This window comes from Sinocyclocheilus grahami, unplaced genomic scaffold (assembly GCF_001515645.1).
Source record: "Sinocyclocheilus grahami isolate Dianchi unplaced genomic scaffold, SAMN03320097.WGS_v1.1 scaffold1434.1, whole genome shotgun sequence".
Taxonomy (NCBI): Eukaryota; Metazoa; Chordata; class Actinopteri; order Cypriniformes; family Cyprinidae; genus Sinocyclocheilus; species Sinocyclocheilus grahami.
Window position 1 is genome coordinate 54,297 of NW_015506613.1, and position 19,285 is coordinate 73,581.

The 19,285-nt window shown below is 37.6% G+C and overlaps 1 protein-coding gene across 1 annotated transcript in view; it reads right to left on the reverse strand.

Moving 5' to 3' along the window:
- Positions 1–19,284, reverse strand: part of trappc12 (trafficking protein particle complex subunit 12) — a 25,754-nt gene extending 6,470 nt beyond the window's left edge. The window contains exons 1-7 of the mRNA XM_016256463.1: positions 19,201–19,284; positions 17,011–18,164; positions 15,176–15,292; positions 5,015–5,128; positions 3,123–3,261; positions 2,460–2,572; positions 2,275–2,347 (exon numbers count right to left, since the gene is read on the reverse strand). Of these exons, the coding sequence (XP_016111949.1) occupies positions 2,275–2,347; positions 2,460–2,572; positions 3,123–3,261; positions 5,015–5,128; positions 15,176–15,292; positions 17,011–18,144 (1,690 nt within the window). The 5' untranslated portion in view covers positions 18,145–18,164; positions 19,201–19,284. The remainder of the gene's footprint in view (positions 1–2,274; positions 2,348–2,459; positions 2,573–3,122; positions 3,262–5,014; positions 5,129–15,175; positions 15,293–17,010; positions 18,165–19,200) is intronic.
- Between the last annotated feature and the right edge of the window lies 1 nt (position 19,285).

A 19,285-nucleotide genomic window follows, 5' to 3' on the forward strand; every position in this document is an offset into this window, starting at 1 on the left:
GAGAAGCAGATTGGCTTCAATATCAGCTGTTTTTAGACTAACGGGGAAAGTTGTGAGTTCTGAAACTTACAGGAATGTTTTTATATGTCAAAAGATATGAATTTCTCAATTCATGACCCCTTTAAAAGTAGGTCTGTTAACCAATCAACCCTGTCCAAATCATTTTTACTGGACTGGAACAGTTTTTTAAATCTGTTTTTTCATTGATTTTGATACGTCGGGCTTTTATGGTTCATATAGTACCATATACTGAGAATCTAGAGCTCATACGTGAAGAAGAGAAAGCAGCTCAGCTTTATTCAAAGACACAAACTGAGCAAAAATATGCAATTTGGTGCAGATGCTGATATTTATTTGATGAAATTCTGATGCTTGTAATGTAAATCAATGAGATCTTTATAACATTAATATGTCTTAGTAAGATGATATTTAAATGATCAAAACATAAAATGCAATGCAATCCAATAAAATAAACGCTCCTCAAAAGCCTGATGATATGCAACAGGTTTTTCAGCAAAGTTTCGATCGTGTTGATCTTTTAATGTAACCAAATTATTTTCATGATATGTCCATCAAATTAATTGGAATTAACCATATATATATATATCGCTGAGATATTGATTAGAATTGCAAAATAAAAATCTGAATAAAACATTTTCTACTGTGGTCACATTGTTTTTTTGGGGTTTCGGCATTTTTTTTGCATACTAAATGGAGGACAGAAAATGATATTGATAATACTGAAAATTATATTAACTTGAACCTGAAGCACTCACAGCTCAGACAAAATTTGCACCTTCAGTGTTACAGGATTATAGGATGTAAGTGGTCTATCTGAATCAGCCCTGCTCTGATGAACCCCTCTTCCTCATGCTGCCAGGGGGCAAACAGGAGCAATGAACAGCCACACAGAAAGGGCTCAGGGTGAGCGCTCTGCTACAGACGTCCCGCTGAAAGCACATCAGACCCACAGACGGCAGGGGGCTGCTGAAATCACACACTCTCCTCACAGCTATGCTGAAGCATGTATTTATCTCTGTCTTCACCAAAACAACATGTGAGGAAATCAATGGAGCATGCAAGACTTACAGACGCGTCAGCTATCAGCTCTGATGGATCGCTCGAGACGGGATCTTATGCTGCCATCTACGGCTCCTTCGCAGGGTGTTTTAGAGAGCAGACTCACGGGACAGACAAAGCTTAGAGGCTCGAAATTGAAAGGCGATGGCAAATGGTGATGTTTAAAAATATATCGATTTTTCCATGGTCAATATATATTACAAATATATACTAAATATATACTGTGGACAGATAGTACTTGTATTTTTCACACTGAAAATATATTTAATTTAAACAAAATGTCAATATATTACAAAATGTATTTCAAGGGGCAGGAAAGTAAATACCAATCTTAAAATACATTTTGCGTAAATGAAAAATGTGTCACATATATAAACACTGTAATATTTTAATTACATTAATTTATAAATATTAAAATAATTTACTTTCATTTAATTTTAATAAAAATTCTTAATCATTAACCTAATGTTAATTTCAGCATATATTATTAAAATCTAAAGTATATCTTAGTATTATTTAATGGACCTGAGATAACATGAACTAACAATGAATAGTTGTATTTTTATGAATCATAAAAAAGATTAATAAACAATGTAACAAATGTCTTGCTCATTGTTAATGTTAGTTACTTCATTAATTAATGTTAACTTATATATATATATATATATACTGTATATATATATATATATATATATATATATTTATTATTGAATTATATCTATTTTTATATTTAATGTATTTAATATTTTTTTTACATGGGATTTGACCTCAAACATACATGACGAGCACAGTTTTCTTTTTTGTTGTTGATAATTTCCCTATTTTTGTCCTAATAGGAAGTCAGGGCATTGTCTCATGTTAGAAAGTATTTTAATATTAGAAAAAAATATAAAAAATTTATGTCCGTGAGTGCAAGATGATCAATATACACTTCAATGTACCATCTTTCTCTTATTACAGTCTTGCCTCAACACAGATTTTAAGAAAGTTTTACGTCTATATGTGCAAATCTCTTTAAAAGTCTGTGCTGTAATTTAATCATCTTAACTTATATGAAATCTCACAAATAACTAGTTTGAAGGGTGATGACTTCAGGGTGAGTGAAAGGTGACAGATTTTCCATTCTGTCGGACTCAACAGCACTATGTGTTTGACCTGCACTAGCTGCAGAGGAGAGATTTGAGTGGTCTGTACCGAGTCTGTTGTCCTGCGTGAGGTTCATCATACTCCCGTCCTCAGCTAAACCCTCCTGCAGGTTACTCAGGATCTGTGAAAGGACAGGAGCTGAAGTTTTACAGCACTAATTACAGCGAGGCTAATTCAATTTGCGAGCAGGTGCAGGCGCTGAGGTGTAAAGTTCAAGTCGAGGCCGCGCTCACCTTCTGACAGATGCTCTTTATTCTGTGGAGACGGTCCAGAGTTTCCTGAGGCTTCTGCAGGTACTGAGGGAGCTCGGCGTGCAGAACACGCATGGAGAAGGGCACCATCGAGCCTAGACCATGCAAAACGAAAACACATAGAGAGATATCAACACCATATCATGCATGCTCTCTCTTCTGTTTTTCTGTCAAGAAACACGCTCCATGCTGGTGAAACGAGGGCCCGTGGCTTTGATCATGCGCCTCTTTGATATCAGGACGAATCCTGTAATGCAGACCTGAGGATTGAAGATTTCACCTGACCAGCTGCATAAGGTTTTATATTATATATATCTGCATGTCTTGAAATAAAGCTCTGTTGGGTGATGGGCTGATATTATGATTGCTTTTGAGAAAGAACTACACTTCCTGTCAAAAGTTTTTGAACAGTAAGATTTTTTATGTTTTTTTAAAGATGTCTCTTTTGCTCACCAAGCCTGCATATTACATAACATATTAAATGTCTTTACTCTCACTATTGATTGATTTGATGCATCCTTTTTTAATAAAACGACTGATTTCTTTCTGAACTCTTCTTGAACAGTATTGTACGGGTAGCTATTTCTCAACATCTTAACATCACCTTACACATGAAATATAGTTAAATAACTCCAGAACTCTTACCTCTTCTTCCCGGGTAAACAGTCGGATAGTATTCATAGTAGAGATTTGGATGATCCAGATTCCCGAAGGGCTCAAACTCCAGCTCTGCGTTCTGGAAAAGGTTGAGCTTCACCAGAAGAGAGAGACGCACAAACCACAGCTGTAGAGAGAAGAGAGAGTGGCCTGCTTCAACAAACCAAATCAACACTTACTTCTTTCTGTAAGGGTAGTTTAGCAGTGTTTTCTGGTTTGGGTGTATTACAGCATAACTCTTCTTTGCAGCAGTATGTGTGGAGCCACGTGAGGCTCCTAAAACACGGACACCAACCCTGCTTCAGGACACTTCACGTGTACAGCACATCATGTGTGAGAAAGAGCTGAAGCTCTCATGTCGTTTAGCAGGTTGTGTGTTTTGGTAATGGGCTCTCAGATCGCACTGGGTTCATACTGTTGCTTGTTGAATATAGTCCAATTCAAAGGTTGATCATTGATCCTATATATCCTCCGGAATTTGATCCCATTCACTTACATTGTATGTGCCTCACTCTAACCGAGATTTTTGTTTTTAGAGCATATTTATATTTAAAGTGCCCCTACTATGGATTTTTGAAAATGTATTTTCATGGATTGTGTAACACAATTCTAAGTGAATGAAAACATCCTGCAAAGTTTTAAATCTGAAAGTGCACCGTGTATAAAGTTATTGTCTCTCAAAAGAAAGAGTCGACTCTGAATCATTGAAACGAGTCGTTTTTAAAACGAATCCCAAGCCGTTTCATGTTGACGTCAACATGAGACATTAGCATATTGCCCGCCCACTTGTTGCGCGCGCAGACCCGGGAAAACTTGACCATCAGTCGATTTTCGCGTTGGTCTGAATGAAAATGCAAATTCATTCTTTGCCGCTAGGTGCCGCTTTTGGAGCAGTAAAAATAGCGGTTTCCTCGGTAACGCTGTACACAAAGCAGCACTGCGCTCACAAACGCTGCTTTATCAGGCATCACAGGCGAGATGAAATGAAAATGAGACCAATCGGACCAATCACCGCAGATTAGCGTCATGCAAAGGAGGGATTTGGAAAAATGAATCGCTGAGCAAATAAGGTAAAAATAAATGCATATTATAAGACAATGAAAGTGTTTTTTGACCTTGCATGCATGTCAACCTGTTGTTGACATGCATGCAAAACCAAAATATGAACCTTTCATTACCCATAATAGGGGCACTTTAATATAACAATTTTATTTATTTTGTTGTCATTGTTGTTTTGTAAATCAACATTGCTACAAATGCTGTTGATTTAGCTTATCTTAAACATGGAATACTCCTGTAAGTTGTTTATCCTTTGCACAAAATATAAAAATATAAATGCACAGAAACGCTGCGTACTGCATCCATGTTTTTTGCACTGTATCACACATCCACATTAGTTAGAATTATTTTCCTTAAATCATGTTCATTTAAATTTTTTTTACAATGGTGACATCAGCACAGAAATATTCCTAATTCTGCTTTGCTGAAAATACAAAAATGTGTTATACACAGATGCTGCTGATTGTATAATGTACTTTAAATGTTTGAAGCTTTTTAAATGCTTTTACAGTTTAACATTTATGTTATTATCTATAGTAACATTGTTTTTGCTTTTTTTATTTAAAATAGTAGGTTACTGTGATGGCATTCATTCAACATGTTAAATAAAGTGCATATCCAGTAATGTAATAAAATCTACTGATGAAATCAGGTATTATGAAACTAGCAAGTATTCGCTCCATATTGAGCATACATTATCTTCAGTATTACACACAGTGGGTGGGTTAAAGGGTTACTCCACCCCAAAATGTTTCAATGTGTCTTTAGTAACTCCTGACAGAAGCTAAATCTGGCCCCGGTGTGGTAGTGCTTCTTCTCACCTGCAGGGAGTCAGTGGTGTGGTTGGTGGGCTGGCCGCTCTTGCCGTAGCCCTGGCCGTGAGCCGTCAGCAGTCTGCCCGTCAGGTCCACGGCTGCCCTCCAGTTCTTAGTGCTCTGTGAGAGGAGATGCAGCCATTAAACACAGGAGGAGGCATGAGAGAGACTCGGCACTCGAGCGCTCGCTTTACATGACGCTGCCTTTTATTACGCCAAGACTTCCACTTAAAAACCTTCAAAATGAGCACCGAAATCTACTGCGATACAAACAGGGGACGTTTTACTCACATGTGGCATAGATCTGTTTTTTGGATGTTGGCAGTAGCTACATTTACATATACCCCAATAATCTGCTTTAATCATAATGATGACTAGATTGAAAAGTCTGCATGTAAACACCTCAATCGATTCGATTGATTTCGATCTGAATGAAATTTCGATCGGATTGAAAGGGGTTCGAAAAGAACTAGCTCATTGCACATAAATGAGTCTGGTCTTGCAAAGACACGACAAGAGATTCAGCCAAAAGGCAGACATTTTTAGTGCCATATTTAATCTTGTTAACACTTTAGTTTAGGAGCCAATTCGGACTATTAACTAGTCGCATATTACTAGTATATTGGCTGTTTATTAGTAGTTATAAAGTCAATATTAATGGCTTACTATGCATGAACATATTTTGGATCCCTTAAACTCTACCCCATACCCAAACTACCTTACTAACTATGAATAAGCAGCAAAGTATGAGTTTGAGGCAAAAGTCATAGTTAATAGTGAGAATTGGACCTTATTAGTGATCTTAATTTCTTATAGATGTCATAGATATGTTTATGCTAATTAATGTAACATATTTCCATAACAACTCTATAAAACTTGAAAAGTATAGATTTTTTGGGGGTAAAAAAAAAAGTTAGCTTAATTGATCTTAATCGAAATTCACCGTTTGACCGCATGTAGTTTGTTGGCTACACTTCATGCAATGGAGTCTAACTTGGGATTTGAGCAGAGCACTGTAATTTGACTCATGGTGTGCATGTCCCTTAGATGGGATGCTGTTTATTAACACTGTTGTTCCATCTGTGTTCATTTCTCATCCTGAGCGGAGTCTCTCTTCTGCATTTTCATCGCCACTATAGCCGCCTCTCACTTCTGCTTTCCTTCTTTTCTGCTCTCTCTCTTTTCTGTCAGAGACCCCAGAGCCTCTAAATCTTCATTAGAGCGGCAAATGAAGCCGAAAACCACTGGCAGGAAAACGGGCAAAAGCAGCAGCCGCCACTGAGATAAAACATAAGAGAAGGCAATGACAGGGGAAATGAGGGTCTTTCCTGATGTACTGCACACTCGGGGACTCTCTCACACACACACACACACACATTCTGCTTTTTTAAAGAGATCGGCCAACAAAACGAAAAACCTGCCATCACCCTCAAGTCATTCTAGACCTCTGTAGAACACAATAGGAGACATTTTCAATGGACATCTTTCACAGAGAGCTAAGATCAATCAATGAATTAAAAAGATCCTTCTCAAAAGACTCACAATAAGCTTTATGCCAAAAGTTGCATAAACAAACACGGTAAACAGGTCTCATTGAATCTGCTTGTTGGAGAAAGTGTTTACAGCAGTATAAACTGACCGCAATATCCATGGACTTTTTAAGTAATCAGCTAACCTACTTTTTTTTTTTTTTTGCCATTTTATTAGATTTTAATATCCGAATGTTAGTGAGAATGATAATAATAATAAAAAAACTTTTAGATGTCAGTGTGTGATGGACATTGGTTATGCTCATCTTTGGTAGCTTTTTTGAAGGCATCTTGGGTAAAACAGCTCCATATTTAATGAAGCACATACAAAACAGATTTTTATTTTCCAGTAACTACCTGTAAGGATGTCAATATGATGCTATACAACAGATACGCTCTTAGAAGAAAAAGTTCTATATAGAACCCCCCAAAAAAACTTTTTTCTAAGAGTGTACAAGATAATTATTTTAATGATAAACTTAAAGTCCACTCTGAAACTCATTATTATTCTGAACGCTTTCACCAAAGTCACCTTTACAGCAAGACTTTCATTGAAAGTAATTTACAATCACGCCGATGGCTCAGTGCTTTACACTCACTGATACTACAGATATTAAGTGAAGAATAATCACTAACCTGAAAGTGCTACAGAAACCCTGTTTGTCACGGTTTGGTTGTGGAAGGAGAGGGAGTTAAAGGGTGAGGATCTATCTGCATCTTTTTATCACAAAGACGCAGGAAGATGATGCATTTTTATTGTACTGTCCAGATTGAGGTATTTATTGTTTAAGGATCCGTGTTGTCAGTGTAAACACACCTTGAGTCCAAGACACATGTCCCCTTTTCAATTTGGCAACAAATCAAACTAAGTAAAAATAGGAATCAATGGGAAGACTTCAAAGTGAAATTAAAATAGTTTTGAGATGGAACATCAGTAGTTCAGAATTAAGAATGGCTTTCAAACTCTACTTAAGTTATAGAAAAAAGCCTACATACAAAATGAAAGCATCACATTTCATTTCAATAAACATGTACTCATTTGTACAGTATTCATTTGATACAGTGTAGCAGTAATGAACTGGCTGATGTTCTCATAAAATCTGATCTAAGTTCAGTAGTAAATTCTGTTCATTATACTGGCAGTAAGTCACAGCACACAATATTGACCCACACAGTCCCCTCATTTCTGGAGAAACAACTGACAACAACAACAATTTTCTGTTTCCTTGCTAGCTTTTCTGAGCACACAAAAGCGTCTGGAAAGAAGGCTGATCAGAGTCTGAGCAAATACAGACGCACCAGAAACCCAGTGGTGGATCGTAAAGAGGCAAGAATGCAGCAATGAGGTCAAACAACCAGCGAGACTAAAGAAGACTGTGCTAGACCCTGATGATCAGAGGTTAACCACTGAACGTTTAACCCATGCTAACCTATAGCACTTTCTACATGCTACAGAAAGCTGATGCTTTTGTTACATCGTTATCATCACCGATAGGATCTGTTACACACAAATCTACTAATATGAAAATGAATGTTCACAGAGTCTGTGGTGGTAAACCATCAACCAAACACTCCACATGATCTGAAGGCCAGTGCTAATCTGAATGCAACGGGAAAACAAATGACCCAGCGGGCAAGCATCATCGCCCAATGTCAGCAGAGATCCAGGCTGAGTGATGGACTTTGTGATGCAGATGAATCAAGTAACAGCTAATTACTAATTAGCTTTGCCATGTTATAGAATCCAGTATATTCCATAAATTCATGTTAAAATCAAATTCATTAAACTTATATTGAAGAAAAAAAACAATGCGGTCCATTTTAGGTCAATGACTTTCTTTGGATTTATTAGTTAATTTATTTATAAATGAAAATCATACTGATTTCAGACCCAGCTTTCTGCCATCACTATGGCGGCTCATTTAAACAGTTATAAGCTTTCACAGCTTGACTTCTCATCAACACATCAGATATTTAATGAATCGTTATTAAAATCAAGCAAGAAATGATGAAGTAATGAATATTTTTCAAATATCGGCATGAGCCGATATGTTTTTATGCTTGGCCGATGTGTTCGAGGCGGGACTTTTATTTTGACGGCGCTGAGACGGCACATTCTCCCTCTTGTTCGCTGTCGTCGTTCAGTTCTGTCTAAATGTGGATAGAAATCGGTCTAATAATCAGATAGAACTGTTAAACAAAGGAATTAAAGGGTTAGTTCACCCAAAAATGAAAATTAGGCTGCGTTTTACTCACCCCCGAGGCATCCTAGGTGTATATCACTTTCTTCTTTCAGACGAATCCAATCGGAGTTATATTAAAAATTGTCTTTGATCTTTCAAGCTCTATCGTTGTACTCAGCGGGTGTTGCATTCCTTCAGTCCAAAAGACGTGAAATAAAAAGCGCCCTTCCATTAAAAAAAAAAAGTGTCTCACACGGCTCCGGGGGGTGAACAAAGGCCTCCTGTAGCGAATCAATGCATTTTTGTAAGAAAAATATCAATATTCAAAACGTAATAATCACTGAATCTAGCTTGCGCCAGCAGTTGTAAACAGAAGCAGTTCCGGGAGCATGACGTATGAGTTCAGCGTTGCGCATGCGCCGCTCAGAAGTGACGCACACGGAGAGATCAAAACAAAACAACGGTCACGAATTAGAAGTACAAAACGAGGATTTGTAAAGAAGAATGTCGGAGGATTTTGATATAAGCCAAGAGGAGACTGGTTTTCCTTTGCTAAAGTAAGGAAACTTTGCTTCCTTTGCTCCTGTTAACAAACATTGGTTTTCACGAGACTCACCGGCGCATGCGCAGCGCTAAACTCATACGTCATGCTCCTGGGGCTGCTTAGTTTACAACAGTGAGTGCAAGCTAGATTAAAGTGATTATTACGTTTTGAATATGGATCTTTGTTCTTACAAAAATGCATTGATTCGCTACAGGAGGCCTTTGTTCCCCCCCCGGAGCCGTGTGAGACACTTTTTTTACAAAGATTATTGGAGTATGTTTTACAAGAAAATACCATTTGAGTCTTTCTAATTTCATGTTTAATTCAATGCTACTTTTGTTTTTTTGCAATTATAAAAAAAAAACAAATCTGATACCATTAGATTTGTCAACCCTAAACCATTCAGTTAATTCATTAATTGAAGTAAACATTAGATTAGTCATATTTATAAATATTTGACAACTGATTTTTGTATCTGACAATATCGGTAAGGAAAAGCATACAAAAACAGAAGGAGCAGGAGATGCACACAAACACAGGTCAAAACCTTTGTACTTTTGCAGCCAGTTTTGTCCCACTTATTAAGTATCTGTTTCCTTTTAAATGAATTAACAGTAAAACGGGATGTAACTTTACCCTGGATGTAAGTCCGGTCACATTTAAACTGACAGCCTTCAACCTTAAAGTGATTGTTTCAATGTAAATGCAATCTTATCTTTTTTTTCAAATCCATAAACTGTCTCGCTATCTAAACTGAACCGAGAAATGAAGCAAGAGATTCAGTCCTTTGTCGGCATAAAAATAAGCTGGAGTAACATTATTTTAAACAGCTGGAGAGGAAGTCAGGATGGTGCCGCGAGAAATAAGACTGATTCAGAGCCAAAAATAATGGCTGGAACCCCGTACGGAGAAGACAAAAGCCAGATCAGAAGAAACAGAGAATAGAAGAGAAATGAGCAGACAAGGGGAAATGAAGGTGGCTGAGAGCAGAATGAGTGATTTTCTCTCAGGTTCAGGTGAACACACACATCTCTTCTCTCTGGGGATGACAGATCTGGATCAGCATGTACTTACTTCTACACCAGTCCCAGACTATTTCAACAGTTATACCTTAAATGTCCTGTGTACAAATATATATAAACAATAAAATGAAAAGGGAACTATATCCACAAGGCCCATGACAATTGTTTCCAAACTATCTGAGGCTTTTCCATTGATTGCACAGTGCAAAATTAGTCAAAGTTATCCGTCACTTATTCACACACCCACACACACACACACACACACACACACACACTCACTATTGGTGGGTTTCCGTGTTATATGGGGACTCTCCATAGGTGTATTGGTTTTTCTACTGTACAAACGGTATTTTCTATCCCCTTACCCTAACCTACACCAACCCTTCACACAAAACTACAGACATTTTTAGATTTTCAAAAAACAAACAAACACATTCTGTATGATTTATAAGCTGTTTCCCACATGGGGACCAAAAAAAATGTCCCCACAAGGTCAACATTTACTGGTATTTCTATCATTGTGGGGACATTTGGTCCCCATAATATAGGGAACACCAGGCATACATACATACACCCACCCCCACACAAACACAAATTTACGTATTTGAATTGCATATAAAATTTCAGTAACACTCTACTATAGGGACCAGTTCTAACTATTAACTAGTTGCTTATTAGCATGCCTATTATTAACATATTGGCTGTTTATTAGTACTTATAAAGCACACATTCTGCATGACCACATTCTACACATTAACTAAACTTAACAACTACCTCACTAACTATTAATAAGCAGCAAATTAGGAGTTTATTGCTGGCAAGAATTGGAACTTAAAATAAAGTGTGATCAAAATTTCCATCCAGTATTACAGTTTTAACACCTCAGGTGAAAAGGGTAAAATAGATCTCCCCATACTTTCCCCAAATTAAATATGCAAATGAGGCCATGTCTCAAATTATCACAATATGCGCACATTTGCATACATTTTGAGAACAAACATCTTTTGGGGGGGATGAAATGAAAAAAAGGAATGAAAGGAATGAAAAAATATGAAAATAGTTTTAAATGGCTTGACGAGTTCAGTTTTCAGTACATGTTTCCTATTAAAACAGAAAGTTTGGATGGGATATGTCAATGTCAATATGTGTAATTAACTGCAAATGATTTTGTCAAATGTTTCTTTGTCAGGGGAACACAAACATATGATTTCTGTTGCTCAGACAGTAATGCATGACACTATCAACACCAAGTTTATGGGTTTGATTCCCAGAGAATACATGAACTAATGAATGTACACTTTGGATGAAATGTGAGTCACTTTGGATAAAAGCATCTGCCAAATGCATGGATGTAAATGTATTTTTTTAGAGCAATACAGTGCACTGCCTGTGAATGCCTACAGAGGACTGATCTTCTGTGTGTTTCTCTGCTCCAGAGCTTTGTGATCTGGTCTGTGAAGTCCAGGATCTGGGGAATAGAGCTCAAGCTTCCACAGGCTCAGCACTAACGCTAGACACACACACACACACACACACACACTGTATCCTTGTCATTCGGTGAAGGACGTGGGCACAGCGAGCAAGGCTGTGCATCTCAGGTCTGTCTGTGTGTTCAGAGGTAAATCAGTGAGGCAGTAATTTTGGGCCCCTGGAGCTCCAGCTGACACTTCATGCTGTCCGATACAGCACTGCACACACACAATCCCAGACAGAGATGGCCAATACTATGGGATACACCATATATATGGTTGATATATTGAATATTCCTGATATATACTGTAGTGGTCGACCGATATATCGCCACTGCCGATATATCGGCCGATATTTGGCATTTTTCAAATATTGGCATCGACCGATACGTTTTTCTGTTTAGCCGATGCATTCGAGGCGGGACTTTTATTTTGACAGAACACCGTACGTTTATTGTGATGGCGCTGAGAACGGCAGCGCCTGAGCACACAGTGCTCACATTCTCCCTCTTGTTCACCGTCGTCGTTAACAGTTCTGTCTAATACGGATAGAAGTCTGTCTAATAATCCGATAGCACTGTTAAACAAAGGAATTAAAATGTATACAAAAAACGATTGCTTTTATATTATTAGTAATAGAAAGGCAAACATAACAATACTTTCTCGTTTGCCGTCAGCATTCAGCAAATATGCATTTATATAATTTAAACAAATCTTTGAATTGCTAATGAAAATGTAATTTCACAAACCTTGCAAACTTAGTCGAATCCAGTTGTGAGATCTTGTGAAGTGTGCATGTGACCTGCACGATCGCGTGTTCTCTGTGTGACGATCGGTCTGTGCAAATTGAATGCTTTAAACATTAAATTCGTGATTTCAAATTATGCTGCGCTTTATGCATTTGCCCACTGCCATATTCATGTGTGTTCACTGTGTGCTGTATGTAAAATTAGTGTTATGTTTATTTTACAAATTTATTTTTTAATCCATTTTCAAATGATTTCAAATTTCTTAAATATTAATTAAAATAAATACAATTATATCGGCTATCGGCCACCCTTCTTTCCAAGATATCACCATCGGCTGTCAAAAAACCAATATCGGTCGACCACTAATATACTGTATACAGTGGGGCAAAAAAGTATTTAGTCAGCCACCAATTTTGCAAGTTCTCCCACTTAAAAAGATGAGAGAGGCCTGTAATTTTCATCATAGGTATACCTCAACTATGAGAGACAAAATGAGAAAAAAAATATCCAGAAAATCACATTGTAGGATTTTTAAAGAATTTATTTGCAAATTATGGTGGAAATGGTGGCTCAATCGAACTGAAAAATCTCTATGTAAACATCTCAATTGATCCGACTTAGTTCAATCAGACTGAACTTGATTGGATTGGAAGGAGTGGTGTAGAATTTAAATAATCAGATTTAACAGAAAACGAAAGCACTTAAATGCTTGAATGTGACTATTTTCCCAATACACTCTTAAAAATAAAGGTGCTTCACGATGCCACAGAAGAACCTTTTGGTCTAAATGGTTCCATAAAGAAACTTTAACATCAGAAGAACCTTTCTGTTTCACAAAAGGTTCTTTGTGGTGAAAGAAGGTTCTTCAGATTATAAAAAGGTAAGAAAGAGATGTTCTTTAAAGAACCTTTGACTGAATGGTTCTTTGTGGAACCAAAAATGGTTCTTCTATGGCATCGCTTGAAGAACCTTTTGAAGCACCTTTATTTTTAAGAGTGTAGACTGCTGCAGCGATAACATATTTTTTGGAAACAGCTTCTCTTTAGTATTTCTGGTTCTGTGTTTAGCTTTTTACTTCTGCCAGTTGCATTTAGCAAAATTCATTAGTTGTGTTCATTTGTGAAGATCATATTGGACAAAACATGCAAGAATCATAAACTTTTGTTGGTCACAGAGTTTATGTTCTGCAACAATCGAAAAGCCAATGGAAAATTCCTATTGGGTTTTTGTTGAGAGGATTCAATTCAAATAACTATATTGTGAGTGACTATACTATATTTTGCTTGTCTGTCCTGCACTAGTCTCAGAGAAACTAGAAGCTACAAAGAATCTACTTTGCCAACTAATGGCTGGAATACATTACAGTGCAGGGTTTTAGCTCAGATGTTTGCACCAATTTCCAGTTTGGGGCAAATCAAGTTGCCGCAAGTTAGTTTGGACAGTCATGAAACTCAAAAAGAAATGGAGATGGTGAACAAGTACAAAAAGTGAAGCTTCCATCTTTTTAAGTGGGAGAACTTGCACAATTGGTGGCTGACTAAATACTTTTTAGTCTTATACTTTTAAACTCAGCATGTTTACATGCACCCAAATAACCCATTTATTATCAGATTGATGGCTCAATCGAACTGAAAAATCTCTATGTAAACATCTCAATTGATCCGACTTAGTTCAATCAGACTGAACTTGATTGGATTGGAAGGAGTGGTGTAGAATTTAAATAATCAGATTTAACAGAAAACGAAAGCACTTAAATGCTTGAATGTGACTATTTTCCCAATACACTCTTAAAAATAAAGGTGCTTCACGATGCCACAGAAGAACCTTTTGGTCTAAATGGTTCCATAAAGAAACTTTAACATCAGAAGAACCTTTCTGTTTCACAAAAGGTTCTTTGTGGTGAAAGAAGGTTCTTCAGATTATAAAAAGGTAAGAAAGAGATGTTCTTTAAAGAACCTTTGACTGAATGGTTCTTTGTGGAACCAAAAATGGTTATTCTATGGCATCGCTTGAAGAACCTTTTGAAGCACCTTTATTTTTAAGAGTGTAGACTGCTGCAGCGATAACATATTTTTTGGAAACAGCTTCTCTTTAGTATTTCTGGTTCTGTGTTTAGCTTTTTACTTCTGCCAGTTGCATTTAGCAAAATTCATTAGTTGTGTTCATTTGTGAAGATCATATTGGACAAAACATGCAAGAATCATAAACTTTTGTTGGTCACAGAGTTTATGTTCTGCAACAATCGAAAAGCCAATGGAAAATTCCTATTGGGTTTTTGTTGAGAGGATTCAATTCAAATAACTATATTGTGAGTGACTATACTATATTTTGCTTGTCTGTCCTGCACTAGTCTCAGAGAAACTAGAAGCTACAAAGAATCTACTTTGCCAACTAATGGCTGGAATACATTACAGTGCAGGGTTTTAGCTCAGATGTTTGCACCAATTTCCAGTTTGGGGCAAATCAAGTTGCCGCAAGTTAGTTTGGACAGTCATGAAACTCAAAAAGAAATGGAGATGGTGAACAAGTACAAAAAGTGAAGCTTCGGCATAAATGCTGCTCACCTCCAACTTAAAATATCCCAGCCATAACACAAAAAAGACACCAAACACGTGTCTGCCTGTGCTTAAATGAGTCAAAAAATGAGGAGTAAATATGATGTGCTACTCACTATCAGCCGCTTGAGACCGAGGAAGTTCTGCTCCACTGAGCTGGCCGAGAGCACCTGTCTCTTCATAGCTGCCTGGTCGCCCAAAACACGCTGCATGAGATCTTTCACCGCATCGCCCTGTAAACCAGAGAGCTTCAGTTTCTGCTTTACTCACTGTTACATAGAGTTAAAACACCAAGAGCAATGAAAAGTGACTATTGTCTTCGCTATATCTTAGTTAACTAAAAAAAGTTTATTTATTAAATATTTTATTTACTGCAAGTTAAAGACCTGAAAGTTTGTTTGTTTGTTTTTATAAAAATACAGTAAAATAGTAATATTGTTAAATATTCACATGATCCTTCAGAAATCATTCTAATATGCTGATTTTCTGCTCAAGAAACATTTCTGATAATTATTAAAAACAGTTATGCAGACAAATATCTGGACCCACTTTATATTAAGTGGCCTTAACAACTATGTACTTACATTTAAATTAATAATTTGGTACAATGCACTTATTGTGTACATACATGTTTTTACATTGTACTTATATTTTAAAAATATCTGCATGTAATTACATCTGTAATTAATTTCTGTAATTACATTTATAATTACACAGTTGACCCATCCCTTACACCTTAACCCACCCTTAAACCTACCCATACCGACAAACCTGTCCCTAATCTTACCCGTATGCCACCTCAATAGCAGCAAATGTGTTTTGCAATACAATATGAACACAATAAGTACATTGTACTTAATTTTTGATGTAAGTACATAGTAGTTAAGGCCACTTAATGTAAAGTGGGACCAAATATTTTTGTGGAAACCGTGATACTTTTTATTTTTATTTTTTACTTTTTATTTTTTTTTGATGAATAGAAAGTTCAAAAGAACAGCATTTATTTGAAATGCAAATATTTTGTAACATTACAAATGTCTTTACTGCCACGTTTGATCAATTTACTTCATCCTTCCTGAATAAAATCTTCAATTTCTTGAAGAATGGTAGTGGCTAACATATTTCCTACTAAAACAGAAAGCCAGAAAGCATTAGTTATGCTAGTGTACTCCTGAATCTAACATATCAGCCTAACTGGCATATAATGGACATGGACTAAAAGGCTCAAAACTCTCATGCAGTCTTTAAAGGAGCAGTTCACTTAAAAAAAATAAAATAAAAAATTATACTACATGACTAGAGAAAACAGACAAAAAAGTGCTTCGGTGTTCCCTTTCGCTATAAAGCTAAATTCGTCACCCGTAATGCACTGTGCTCGATCCAACTGTCTGAGAGCAGAGATACAAAAATACGATCTCGAGTTTTCACAAAAGCCCTGGGGGTGTCAAAAAGTCACCGGGTGATGTGTTTTATATCATCTGCTCTGTTAAAAACAATGTTTTTAAAATGCGGTTTAGCAGAGATGCCATGGAATAACCATTTTGGGTTCCTCAAAGGACCTTTCAGTGAAGGGTTCTTCAAAGAACCATTTTTATCTTAGTGTGAAGGACCTTTTAATCATCTAAAGAACCTTTTTCCACAACAAAGTTTCCATGGATGCTAAAGGTTCTTCTTGGATATACACATTGTTCATTTCTATCCACTATTGACTAGAGTTGCAAAAAGGTGGAAAATTTCCAGTAAATTTCGGAAACTTTCCAGGATTTGTTTGGAATATTCCAGGGATTTTGGAAAGTTTCCGGAAACTTACCGGAAATGTTCCACCCCTTTGCAACCCTACTATTGACACACAATACAAAGCCTGTTAAAGACTGGCAAAGATAGCCATTCATAATGACGCAAAATTCATTTTTGGGTCATTTGAAATTTGAAAATGTAATTTTGCACTGACCTGTAGGTTGTCAAACTTGAGTCCAGGCATGGCCAGCTGCTCTCTGTCTATCTGGACAGGACTGATCTGCTGTGTGGCCACCGATATCAGCACTTTCCTGGTGTCGTCTGAGGGAAGCCAGGCGTCATAGCGCTTGTCCAGCTCGCTGGTGATCAGAGCGCTTCCGAAGGGGTCGTCGCCGCTCGGGAACACAGTCTGGAGCTGGCTCATGGGCTCTACGGGACTTCCTTGAGGTTTGGTAGCGACGGGGGTGAAGTACGTGCCCGCAGCGGTGGGAGCAGATAAGAGAGGAGACTCTGGAGGGGCGGCTGCTTTGGGCGACTCTGCGTTTGGGTTGCTGATTGATATGAAAGACGTGGACGTTGTGAAAGAATCGAAGAAGTCTGAGGCGGGGTTGACCGCGCTGCTATCCGTGAAGAACTTGCTGAGGCTGGGGCTCGGCTGGCACACTTGAGGGACCAGTTTGTTGGGGGTTTCTGTGTTGCCGATGGTGAAACTTGGAGATTTGACCAGCGTGGGCTGAAAGCCGTCGGGAATCAGGGCTTGTGCTTTGGGTTGCACACCACGATTAAAGATGGTACACACCGGGACGGCCTCATCTTTGGGGGGCGTATCCGTATCCATCTCAAGCGCTGTATCCTGAGTTTTGGGAGCCTCTGGTTTTGGGTCGTCCGGTGCAACATTTTCCCTTTTGTCATCCACCTGCACGATCTTCTCCTCCTCGTTCTCTTCTTTAAATAAAGCCTCAGATGCCTCCTCAGGTTCAGCAGCTCTGGCTGTGCTTACGTCTTCGTTTCTTTCTTCTGTATCTCCGTCAGGTGTTTTGGCCTCCTCCTCTTCATTCTGCTCCAAAAGCGAGTCAATGGGAACCACGTCCTCTTCCTCGCTATTCGGGGAGTCCGAAATCATCACGCTCTCCATCATCTGGTCATTCAGCTTGCCTAGCAGGCTCTCAGAGTGACTGCTGTCATCCTGCGGCGAAACAAACGCTTCGGCGTCCAGGTCGATGCTCTCCTCTCGGAAAGAGTCTTCTGTCGGGTCGGTCTGGGACGGGACGGAGGCCTCTAGCGTCTCAGCTGCTCCATCTATCGCCAGAGTAACAGGCCTCTGGACTGGACCTTCACTGCTGTCCATGACTCCAGCCTGGATGTTCCCTGCGATCCCAGTTCAAACAAAACAGAAATCAATGATTTAGGATAAACGAGTAATAAGTAAATTATAGTTATATAAGCACCCTTGTGAAAAAGACGGACACTTTAGCATACTTATTGTCCAAATGTGACCCTGGACAACAAAACCAGTCCGTTTTTTGAAATTGAGATTTATACACCATCTGAAAGCTTTCCATTGATGTATGATTGGTTAAGATCGCAACTAGAACTATTTGAAAATCTGGAATCTGAGGGTGCAAAAAATTCTAAATACTGAGAAAATCATCTTTAAAGTTGTCCAAATGAAGTTCTTAGCAATGCATATTACTAATCACAAATTAAGTTTTGATATATTTACGGTAGGACATTTACTAAATATCTTCATGGAACATGATCTTTACTTAATATCCTAATGATTTTTGGCATAAAAGAGAAATCTATAATTGTATAACATATTTTATATTTATATATTATACATATATACATAATTATATATAAACATATAATCTACATTAAAATATATACTTTAGGAGACTTAATTGCATGTTAACTGCAAATACATGGAAAAGTATTATAGTTTAAATGTATATTCAGAGTGCTTTTGAGAGCACAGAGTGCAATGACATTTTTCTATAGTTCACATAATATTTAAGGAAACAGTCACTTATCGAAATACTATAATACAAATCAAAAGACTAAATAACAAATGGACAAATAACCTGTACGCTTTTCTGAAACAACACCATTTATACTTTTCTTGTTTTTTCCCCCTAAACAATAATAAATATGATGATGCATATCAATTGCGCCCCTGCAATCATAATATAAGTAACGTTAATGACAGAAATCCAAAATTAGAGAAATGTGATAAAAATGCAGTTTATCGATAATACTGATCATATCTGAAGAGCTCTGCTGCAACTGCATGATGCATTCAGACTAAAACAACGTTGAATTGACATTTCGCAGACCGTCCTATTCTTCACATCCGCATAGAGAATACAAATATTATAATAAAACTATAAAAACGAGACTTTACCTTCCGTGTAACGAGCGCTGGGATGACAGCGGTGTAAACAAACGCATGCGCATAACCCTACGGTGTGCGAAAGGTGTCAAACGTC